This window comes from Scylla paramamosain, chromosome 8 (assembly GCF_035594125.1).
Source record: "Scylla paramamosain isolate STU-SP2022 chromosome 8, ASM3559412v1, whole genome shotgun sequence".
Taxonomy (NCBI): Eukaryota; Metazoa; Arthropoda; class Malacostraca; order Decapoda; family Portunidae; genus Scylla; species Scylla paramamosain.
Genome location: NC_087158.1, coordinates 26,177,040 through 26,188,227, shown reverse-complemented (window position 1 = coordinate 26,188,227; position 11,188 = coordinate 26,177,040). Strand labels below are relative to the sequence as shown.

Genomic DNA, 11,188 nt, shown 5'->3' with positions numbered 1-11,188 from the left:
ATCCACCACCTCAGTGTTTGATTGACCGAGACCAAGGGAGGATGTATAGTACGTGTTGAGTGCGCCGCGGGTTATTATCCGTTCCCCACATAAAACTTGAAAAGAAGCCCCCCAGTTCATTATGACGGGGAGTAAGAATGGCGGCAATGAGACCGAAGCTAAATCGCCTCGAGAAAGTGGCGAGGACAGTGAGGATGAAAGTGAAATATTAGAGGAGAGTCCTTGTGGAAGATGGTCCAAGCGGCGGCAGGAGGTAAGGTGCTGGGGTTGTTCTGGGTGTTGTGTATGTTGCTGCAGGGTATTGGGGTGTTGTGGTCTACTGGGCATGTTGTCGTGGACGTGGCAGGGCTATGCTGTACATGGGCTAGGTGGGAGTCCTGGTAATGTGAGTCCGTGTGTCCATCCCCCTGGTCCCCTCTCCCCCCTTAGGCATGACGCATCCCAGGGCGGCCAACCATCCTCCTCCCTGGACATTTCCTTGCCTCCCTCACGCCCCTAGTCATTGCACCCCACCACACATTACCAGCGGGACAGAAACTGCTATTGGCACTCGATCAGACCGTACAAAATATTAGGATTTGAGATCAGGTGACCTTTGGCAGGTATTGGGATGGGAACGGCAGGTGATCCAATACTGTGTGATGTCTTGTCTTTCCCTCATGCTCCTTTCTCTCATTCCCGGCTCCAGACACCTTTATAAATAGACATTCCGTTAAGGTTTACGTGTGGCGGTGTCTCGTGTCTCGGGAAATGTCTGTGTAGGGCGGCAGTGGGCGTGGTTACGGGCGTCCCACAGCCGTGTCCCCGTGGTCCTGCGAGGGGGTTGTATGAGGGGCAGCCTGGGACTGTGTGTGTTGGGCCTGGGAGGATGTAATGGTCAGGGATGTGTTGAGGGCAGTCATTGGTCACGTTAAGTAAGGTTGCCAAGTATTGATTTGGCGAAATGTGAAGATAGGCCAAGTAACACGGGGTGGTGGTGGTGGTGGTTGGTGGTGATGAGGGGAGCTGGCATCATGCGGTACTGATCATGCTCCACAAAGATCATTTCCATGTGTGCAGACAGTCCAAGTGCTGGTCCATCTGGCAATGCCATAAAGCTATTTGGAGTTTGGAAGAAAACTTTGTATGTGTGTAGGCTTCGTCTTGAAATGAAATTATTTTGTCATAAAATTACAAACTGTTGTCTTTCCATATTGTTTATGATTTGTGAGACAGCACTCACCTGGTTGGCTACCTTTTCTTCACCTATGTATAGGCATGTAGAAGTTATTTCAAATGAATATAAAGGTAGTGCAGATCTGTGGGTATGCCAGTCAAAAAGATTTCATTACTAGACCAAGCTGTACTAATAATAATGACTGAGTTGTGTAACATATGCAGAATATTGATAGCAGTGTTCAAATCTTAGAATTGATGAGCTCTAGGAAGGCTACTCCAGCATCTTTGGTCTATTTATGTATATAATTTACTTGGCTGACACCCTAGGGTAGCTGAGACGTGGTTTCTACATGACACCTTGTCTTATAGGAATAAGAGTAATTGAAGAGGGGATTCTCAGGCACAGTTTTGTTTCCTTTTATACAAACACTCCGAAGTGCATCACACACCATCCATATACATTCGCTGGCTATAGTCACTCAGGTATCTACACACAGCTGGAGCACAGAGTCACTAGGATGTCCCTGCAGAACACACAAGTCCAGATTTGGGCACCACAAGCTTCACACCACTACAAGTCTCAGCACAGCCATCTAGAAGGACAAGAACCCAGTGCCTCAACACATGAGGTGAACACTCAAGACACATCTACGAGCATAATGCAGGAGCTATGTCTGAACACAGAGGAGTGTTTATCAGCTGCACTTCCCAGCAGCAGTAATCCTCACAACCACAGGACATCCTCCTCACGAAGTTCTTCCTCGGGTCAGCCCTCAGGTACACAGCAGACACCTCACAGAGGCTCCACTAGGTACCAGGCTCTACTCTCCGTGGGCTTCATCCAGGCTGGTGCTCCCCCTGGTCTCCACAACATCCTACACAGGCTGCTATGCATTCAGGTTCCAAACTCTGGTCACCATGTGTGTGGCCACCTTAACTTCAGGTCTGCTTGCCAGGGCATCACAACTGCTGCCCCAAAACCTGCAGGCAACAGGCTTGTCTAGCTGCTGCTGCTGCCTCTGCTGCTCTGCTTTATGTCCGCTTTCTTATAAGCCTCATCACTGACTGGATATCTTGGTTGCCTACCTGTGAAGCATGGGACCTGGAAGTCTGGTGCCTTCACACGCCTTGCTTGCTACACATGGCCCAAGAGGGAGAGGCCAGTGGGCGTACCCCCACACTGCACAGTAGCGCCCTGCCTAGCAACACCCCCTCCTATAACAATATTGATTTCAATGAATGAAAAGATTATTTAAAGCAGAAGTGAGAACAATATTCATATTCTAAAAATTCACATGCAACATTCAGAGTAATTGTCAGAGGTGATTGTATCCTTTTAAATGAACACAGAGGAAGGGATACTTAGGATTTGAGCTGCTACCTCTGAGCAAGATACTGTGGATTGATAATACCTAACTTAACATTGTATGACTTAAGGTAACTCATTTAATTATGTTGAAACATTGTTTTGTAAAGTGACTGCTTATGAATTAAAAAGTATTTACTTCCACATAAGCAGTGTCACCATCCTGAGTTTGCACTTGTGTTTATAGAAAAGATGTTAATTGTACTATTCTAGACTCATGGGTGTTTGTATTTTCACGTGAGTGCTGAACTTGTGCTTTAACCGTATCACAAGAATGATAAAATTACATTGGTACAGTATCACCATCTGGTCAGTGCAAGTGCCAAATGTCCTGTCAAGCTTATGCTTAGGATCAAGATCTTTTGGTGCAGTGTCATGTCTGTCATACCTTTCAGCATAATATACATAATTTGTGAGAAGTTTAAAAATCTGTTATAACAAAGTTGAAGGAAGGACTGTATGTAGAGATAAGTTGGTGGAACTGGAAACCAAAATGAAACAAAACAAAAATATTGTATTTGCTGATATTTAATGGTTAGTGTCCTTGCTTTATCTTTAAGGCTTTCACGCAGATTTCTTACATAGGTAAAATCTGCAAAGCTTTAAGGAAAGTAAGACTCATGCTTATCCCCTATGTTGAGTTTTCCAGCAAACCTGACTAGTGATGACATGTCTCACTCATGTAAGACCCACTGCATCATTACCCACAAGTCTATTTGGTTCACATCTAGAGAGTTGCCAGCCAGACCAGTCATCAAATATTCTTCTGACAATCGTGAAGCCATTGCTTTACATATTTGGCAGTGTGGCATGGGACTCCATCAGCCATTAAAGATTAATATGGCATCACTTGATGGAATCTGTGGAGTTGTAGTAGTAGTTGTTCATGAGAAACACAAATGTCTTTATGCCTTGAAACTTTAAACATTCTCACAATATACCATTTTCATGATTTTTGTGTCTTGGTGGGGACTCAGACTGGATCTTTGGATGGAAATCTGCCAGGTTGAATCAGGTCTGGATTCATGAGTTAAAAGCCAGAAGTCAATACTTAGTTTGCTGAATGTATCTAATAGCAATTTCTTTTTTCTGTTATGAACCTCTAATGTTTTGTAATATGCAAAAAAAAAACATTAAAGATGATTCATTGGATTTGTGGCAAATTAGAGGGAGGAAAGAATTCACTGTAATATGTCAAGCAGTATGTAAAAGAAAGAATTGAAAAAAATGGGGAGGATGAGTGAATGGATGTCTTGGTATTGAGGGAGGGGGAAGTGTAAGAATGGTGGATGGGGGTGGGGCAAAGGGATAAGAGGATGTGTAACAAAAGAGAGAGAGAGAGAGAGAGAGAGAGAGAGGTGCATTGGAAGTGTCCATTTGAACTAGACAGACATGCAGCCTTGCAAGTGATACAGCAGTGGCAGCCGTCTCTCTGAGTGATCTTAGGGAAGGCTTGTATATGTATCCTTGAAGCCGTGAGCTGCAGCATCTGCTAGAGAGAGAGAACACTCTACACTTACAAGGAAAGATGGTGTGAAATGTTCTTTGTTTGGAGACACTGAAAAATTGTTCTGCTATTAGAATTGTACTGTTGGTGTGCATTGTGTTAGCCATGGAAAAATTTCTTATTTGTTTATTTGTGTATGTTTAACCCTCAAAATGAAAGATAGACACCTTAGAGTGTCAGTCCTTTGCAGCATACACAGAATTGTATTACCTGTGTCACTTTTCCTTACTTCACAATAAACAATAAACATTAAACTCTAAAAAACAAAATAGTTCATTTATTTACTTGTTTATTCTATCTTATTTATTTATTTAATAATTTTTCTCTCCTCCCAGTCATTTACCTTCTTTTTCATGAGCCAGTGCTTTTCTTTATCCTCAGCCTCCTTTGCTTTGTGTTCCTTGTAAAATCCACATTGTTTTCTTGCTGGCAGAAGTTGAGAATTACTCATTAAACAAAATTCTGTTGTCTTTTGCATATGAGATATTAATCAGAAATTATGTTGTATTCCTGTTTGCTCTGGATGGGCAGGTCCTGGCAGGTTTTAATTCAGTGATTCTTTCCAGACCTGATGCAAGTGTTTTAACATTAAAAGTTTTTCATATTGACTGCATATTTTGCTAAAGTAAAAAAACAATTGTGGGTATTGTGCTAGTGAAATAATATAATGTGCCATTTCAAATTGGAGTCATTATTGCCACGGCTTGCCAGCTCCTGGACTGAAATTTTGTTTAGTTTTTGGAAAATCCAGTTAATAAATAAACTGAATTATGAAGTATTTAAAGAAAACAGGGATTATGTATACCAGTTCACATGAAAGGTGTGATAAATAATGATGTGGAAATAATATCCAAAAAGAAATGTACAAAGAAAACGACACCTGTGTCAGCCACTGTCTCTTAGCAGATGAAAATTATATACAAGCAGTAAATAGGGATGGCCAACGCTGAACTATGCCTCTCATTTGCATCAACCTCCATAACATGCAGCAACTATTGATAGCAGGGCCTGTGATCGTGAAATGTTTTCAGTTCAGCGTGTCATGCAAAGTAAGGTGCTGATGTTTTGATCTACAGTAGTTGGGAATGAAAATATGAATGTCTGTTTGGGTAACGGTCAGTTAGTCTGTGGTTAGACATTTACGGGACTGACCTTTAGTTTGCATAGTGAAAGTAGTAGTGAAAAATACTTTGCTACTGCTTATTTTGGTATTTGATAATGCACACCATTGCCATATGGCAAAATGTTCAGTGCCCAAAAGGGAAAGGGAAGAAGACTGGCATAACATAGAGATAAGAGATCATTGATTAGGGTGTAAAACAGTGAAGACATTTTGATTACAAGAAAAGAAAAAAAGATTGGACATGGGCTGGATGTGACATTCTTGGAACAAATCTTTGATGAATTGGTAGAGTAATGGAGATGACATTAATGATGCTAAAAGAAGGCTGGACAGACACATAATTAGATGGAGAGGCAAGATAAGAAGTTTTGCTTGGGTGGTTTGAAATTGATGGGCAGACAGTGGAGGTGAGTAGGAAAACTTGGTGGTGTCTCTGCTGCACTGGGCTCAGAAGCTGATGATCATCTTGCCTGTGAACTCGCACCATGATGAATACAGTGTTGCTTTGCTGTTACTGCCTTTCAGAATATTGTAGTAGGCAAGATTCAACTTGATTCTGGGAAGATATTTCTAGCAAATTTATTTAGGTCAAAGCTATCACATAAACTATTGATTACAAATGTGACATAATTTTCACAAAAGCATGCACACTTTTCATTTCCATTTTAGTAAGCATTATTTTGTCATATGTAGATCCTATTTTGGTAATAGAGAGGTTAAGAGATCCATTAAGGAACACAACACTGTCCATACCAAAACAAAGGATTTATAGAATATCACTGGTTTCACCCTTTTGGTTGAAAAATGAAATGAGAAAATGGAAATGATGCTGTTCATGTCTTTGGTCACGATATAATGCCCATCCAGGATATTTGCATTACAAAGGAGCGTTCTCTTGTGAGGCAAGTGGCATGCAGCTAATCAGGGAGGAGCTTTGCCGCAGCCCTTGCTAATCAGTATGCAAAGGAGGAGCTTGTCACTGCCCTTTGCCTAATCACCATGTTACTGTGCAGGTCTGGCAATCTCGGTTTTATCATTGCCACAATATTTATAAAGTTAGCGTGAAGATCCAGACCTTCTTCTGTAGTTTTGTGACATTTTTAGTTTGTATTTGGATATATATATATATATATATATATATATATATATATATATATATATATATATATATATATATATATATATATATATATATATATATATATATATATATATATATATATAAGTACATACAAAGAAAGAGAGAGAGAGAGAGAGAGAGAGAGAGAGAGAGAGAGAGAGAGAGAGAGAGAGAGAGAGGTGGATGAGGGCTTGTGCCACTGACTAGCTGATGGAGCAGGGAAAGAAGATGAATTACAGTTTTTGTTGTTAGTTATTTGTGGATGTAAATTTTATTTATTTATTTTTTCTTTGTTATAATTCAGCATGATTATAAAAAAAGTGTGTTGTTAACAGAAAGGTGAGGGACAAGTTTGTGGTGGCTTAGCTTTGATGGTGCATGAGGGCAAGAAGTAGCAGCTGATGAGTCTTTTACAGGAATGTTGGGAAGTACTACTGGCTGATGGATTTTCTGCATCACTTCCATTCCTATGACCTCTGTAATTACTTGTGTAGGGATGCTAATCATGGTGGTTTAGTGAATCAGTAGATGCCTTTTTGAACCCCTCAATAACTTTGTCATCCCTTTTGTACAAACTTTTATCCATTTGTATTCAGAGGAAGCCAAAGCTATACTGCATGATGAAACTGCAGCAAGGCTAGGTATTGTCTTGGGACAACCTTTGTGCTTCAGTTACTCACATTTGTGGCAACAATACCAAATGGTTATTTAGGTTAGCTCAGCTCCTATCACAAATATTGTGCCTTATGCTGACCAGGTTAACCTTCCCAGATTGGCTTTATTAAAGGTGTGGTAATTGAATAGGATACTTTTCCTTTCTGATGCTGCACTACTTGGGTAATTCTTGCCTCTCATGTCCAACTGGTTTCCTAGAAAAAAATAAGGTTGGATATTTTTAACATACTTCAGAATTGTAGTCTGGTTGAGGTAGATTTGATGATACGTTATGGTTCAGTTGAATGCTTAAGAATGCATGCCAGAGAAAAATGTTATCTAAGGGTGTGCTGTTGACTTCATCTTATCTTGGTGTGTGTTGGGGGGGGAAGTGCTCTAATGATTTGCTGCAAACAAGAGAGATAACTATGAATGAGCAAGATAATGAATGTGTAGTAGTCAGCAATCCCACACTTATAATGAGTTATGATTGTTTAAATTGATGTTGAATGCTTTTTGAAAAAAAGTTAGTGACAGTAGATACTCTCCAGGTTTTTCATGCAAGTGTGTAAGGATGATGATGGTGAGTGACATAGTGCTGTGTTTTGTGTTTGCTTATGTAGGAGTTAGTTGCAGTGGCTCGGTTACTATAGGTATGTAGGTTTGCATAAATATATAGATTTGCGTCAAGCTCAGTTCCATAATATTTGTTTTGACTGCCCAGTATTTTTCATCTGACATACTTTTGTCAACAATCCATCAGGTGTCAGTGTTTCTATTTGGGAAGCTTAGTCTCTTCAAGTTTGTTTCAGTGTGAGTATTGTAATGTTATTTGTGCCACTCATGTCTTTCCATTACCCCTTGTCAACGGATTGTGCGTCCATTTATTCCAATCCATTTACTGCTTTGAACTCCAATGAATCTGTGTGTGTGTGTGTGTGTGTGTGTGTGTGTGTGTGTGTGTGTGTGTGTGTGTGTGTGTGGTCGTCTGTGGTCACCATCAATTATCATTGTTGTCATCATGTCATGATTGCTGTTGTTGTCATTGGCCCTCATCATCTCATTCATGTTTAGTGTGTGGACAGTGATGGTTACTGGTACATGACACTCACCATTACTGTGTTAAATATATGTTGTATTGACATAGAGCTTTATATAATTTTGATTATAGGTACATATGGAAATAGAAATCAGCATTGTAACATTTGTGCAAAGTTAATTATTACAACATATGCAGCTGTGTGTACAGGTGTGGTACAACTGTTACGAATATATTATAGTAGCTGGCTCTATAGATTTACCCCAGAGCAACACTGGCATCAAGGCAGAGGAGTTCCCCATGTGACACCTGCGATGCTCTCTTTTGTGTTGTTGACCTTAACTTTTGTGTGGCCAGGAATACAATGCACAGGATGAACACCCCCTGAGACACACTGGCAATGTCATCTGTGGACAACTAGAGTATTGGCTACATCGCCTCCCCAAAAGTCTGAATTTGATAGATAATTGAAATTTTGTCACTGCCCTATAGATTGGAAATGTGATCGGTCATCTGCTGTGAGGATGGAGGTGTCACGTTGAGCGGCAGGAAGGCTTGTGCGACTCACGTGGACGAGCCTCATTGTGTGATTGGTAGTGTTTAGTTGATGGAAGGCCTACGTGATACATTCTGCATTTTATTGAAAGTTATTATATAAAAACGCCGTATGGGAACATTGCCATCGCCTGCGGTGGTGATGCTCTGCTGGGTGTTGCTGTGCTCGTAACGTTGTGTGTCGCCTCCCTCCCGCTGCGATATGAGGGGGCACTTCTTGATGTGCACTGCTGAGGTGAAGCCTGACGGCACTCATCACTGCATTGGAGAGACTCTTTCCCATGACCTTTGTAAAGTATTCCAGGTTTGCATAATATTGATGGTTCACTTTGCACTCCCCTGCCGGAACTAAACATTTACCGCTACAGTGTACATCGGTGTGTGATTACTGTACATTGACGTCACTGAGTATCGCACAAACACTCCCATATTATACTGTTTGCAAACGTGTGTTCTAAGTCTGGCGCGAAACTCAAGGTGGCTGTAGTTTGAGGCAAAGGTGGATGCTTTCCTTATCAGTAGACTCATTCACTGTTGTAGATGGATTGAATCAAAATGAAAAGGATTATATGCATTTTTTTTATACTCGCTTTATAATCTTCCATTAGTATTATTCACCGCCAGGAATTGTGTGTGCAGTGCGCGTGTGTCGCGGTGAGTGCCACTAAGTGGCTGTTGTTCTCGAGACAGAAATGGGAGGGCGCGGGGTCGATTACAGCGTGGCGGGAGTGAGTCTAGGCGTGGTGAGAGGGATAGGTCTGGCTCTCCCTACGCGGCGAGGGGTTATTGGGGACGCGGCGGCGGAAGGAGGCCGACCGTGGGGAGAAACGTGACCCCGGCAGCCCTTCTCCCAGGGTGGGGGGAGGAGACCGCGACAGCTGAGGGTGCGGCCCCTAGTAAGGCGGGGGCGGGAGGCTCCTGGTGCAACGTTTGTCCCCCGATTGCGTCATACTGCCGCGTGCTTCACTGGCGAGGGCTGGGCGCTGTTGGGCCTGTTTTAGGAAGCGTCATTCCCCTTAGGCCTACAAAGCAGGGGTGTATTAGGCCTACCTTCAGAGAAAGCGAGGTTTCCATTTTCTTTGGTAAGAATTCCAAGGGGTGCTATTGTTTAGCGTGTAAAGTCCATGCACACCTGTCGGGAGCTGTCTGTCCCCCACGCTTCCCTCCCACAAGCCTCTTCTCCTATCATTGTAACTTGTTGGAGTTCTAAGCCGAACTGGAATGGGGAAATACTGGCTGGCTGCACTACTTATGTATATATATATATATATATATATATATATATATATATATATATATATATATATATATATATATATATATCTGTGTGTGTGTGTGTGTGTGTGTGTGTGTGTGTGTGTGTGTGTGTGTGTGTGTGTGTGTGTGTGTGTGTACTATTTACAGGTGTTAGTAAATAGTACAGGTGATGTGGTGGGCGCGAATATGGTGAGCAATCTTTTGTCCGTATCTCTCTCTCTCTCTCTCTCTCTCTCTCTCTCTCTCTCTCTCTCTCTCTCTCTCTCTCTCTCTCTCTCTCTCTCTCTCTCTCTCTCTCTTCACACTGTGTCGCGCACCTTCTCAGATTTGTTACTGAGACTATAACTGGACTGCCTCCCTTTACTGTGTTTTTGTTTGTGCGCTGTGTGTGTGTGTGTGTGTGTGTGTGTGTGTGTGTGTGTGTGTCTATGGGGGGTTGCATTTAAAGAGGTGGTGCCGACGGGCGGGCGGGCGGGCATGAACAGACATTCAGTACACGTGCACTCGGGCCGCCGCTTCTCCACCCCAAATCAATACAGACCCTGCTCCGGCCACTCAGTCCCGCCCCTATGTAGCGAGGCAGCAGAGGCGGACTGGACCCTGGCGGCGAACTCACGGCATTTTGGATCAACGTCCGGGCACCTATCAATGGAACGAGTCTGTGTTTGTGGGTGAATTGTCTGCGGGAAACCTGGCGGGGATTAGTAGAGTCTGTTGCTTGACGCTGGGAAAACCTGTGCGTTGGCGTATGGCTGGTGTCGGGGAGAGCGATGCGGAGGGGCGGAAGGGACGGCTGGTGGGGGGCGTTGGGGGGGGGTGGAAGTTGGTGGGTTGGTCACTGGTGGGTATAGCAACGTGGCTCAGTGAGTGGAATAAGGTGGGCGTGTCAGCAAGTCGCCCGCCCAAGCACACACACACACACACACACACACACACACACACACACACACACACACACACACACACACACACACACACACACACACACCTCCGGAAGGAATTGTGGCTGTGTTGGGCACTTGTTTCTGTTTTACTTATTAATTTGTATGGTTATTCATTTCTTCACTTATTTACTGATTTATTTTTTCTGCCTACTTGCTTGCTCACTTTCTCACTTACATACACACCTATCTACTTACCTATTTCCACATTTATTTGATTATGTATATGTCAACATCATTTTTGGGGCAAGGCTAAGTTAGATCAGGTCAGGTCAGGTCAGGGTACGGCATGGTATCAGCAAGCCACCTCGTGTAATTTAACCTGAGCCACCCTAAGCTTGTTAACCCCGAGAAGGGCATGTAGTGTGGCCCATGTTGATGTTTACCCATTTTCCTGTAACAAGGAATGGATAGTGTGCTGGGGTGTGTGGGCGGGGCGGCAGCAGGTGGGCGTGGAGGACCTGCATT

General features: G+C 42.9%; 1 protein-coding gene across 1 annotated transcript in view; it reads left to right on the top strand.

The window, feature by feature from the left end:
• The window catches only part of LOC135103042 (nuclear receptor-binding protein homolog), an 85,810-nt gene continuing 74,622 nt past the window's right edge, over nt 1-11,188 (top strand). Inside the window, exon 1 of the mRNA XM_064008938.1 lies at nt 1-253. Within this exon, the coding sequence (XP_063865008.1) occupies nt 122-253 (132 nt within the window). The 5' untranslated portion in view covers nt 1-121. The remainder of the gene's footprint in view (nt 254-11,188) is intronic.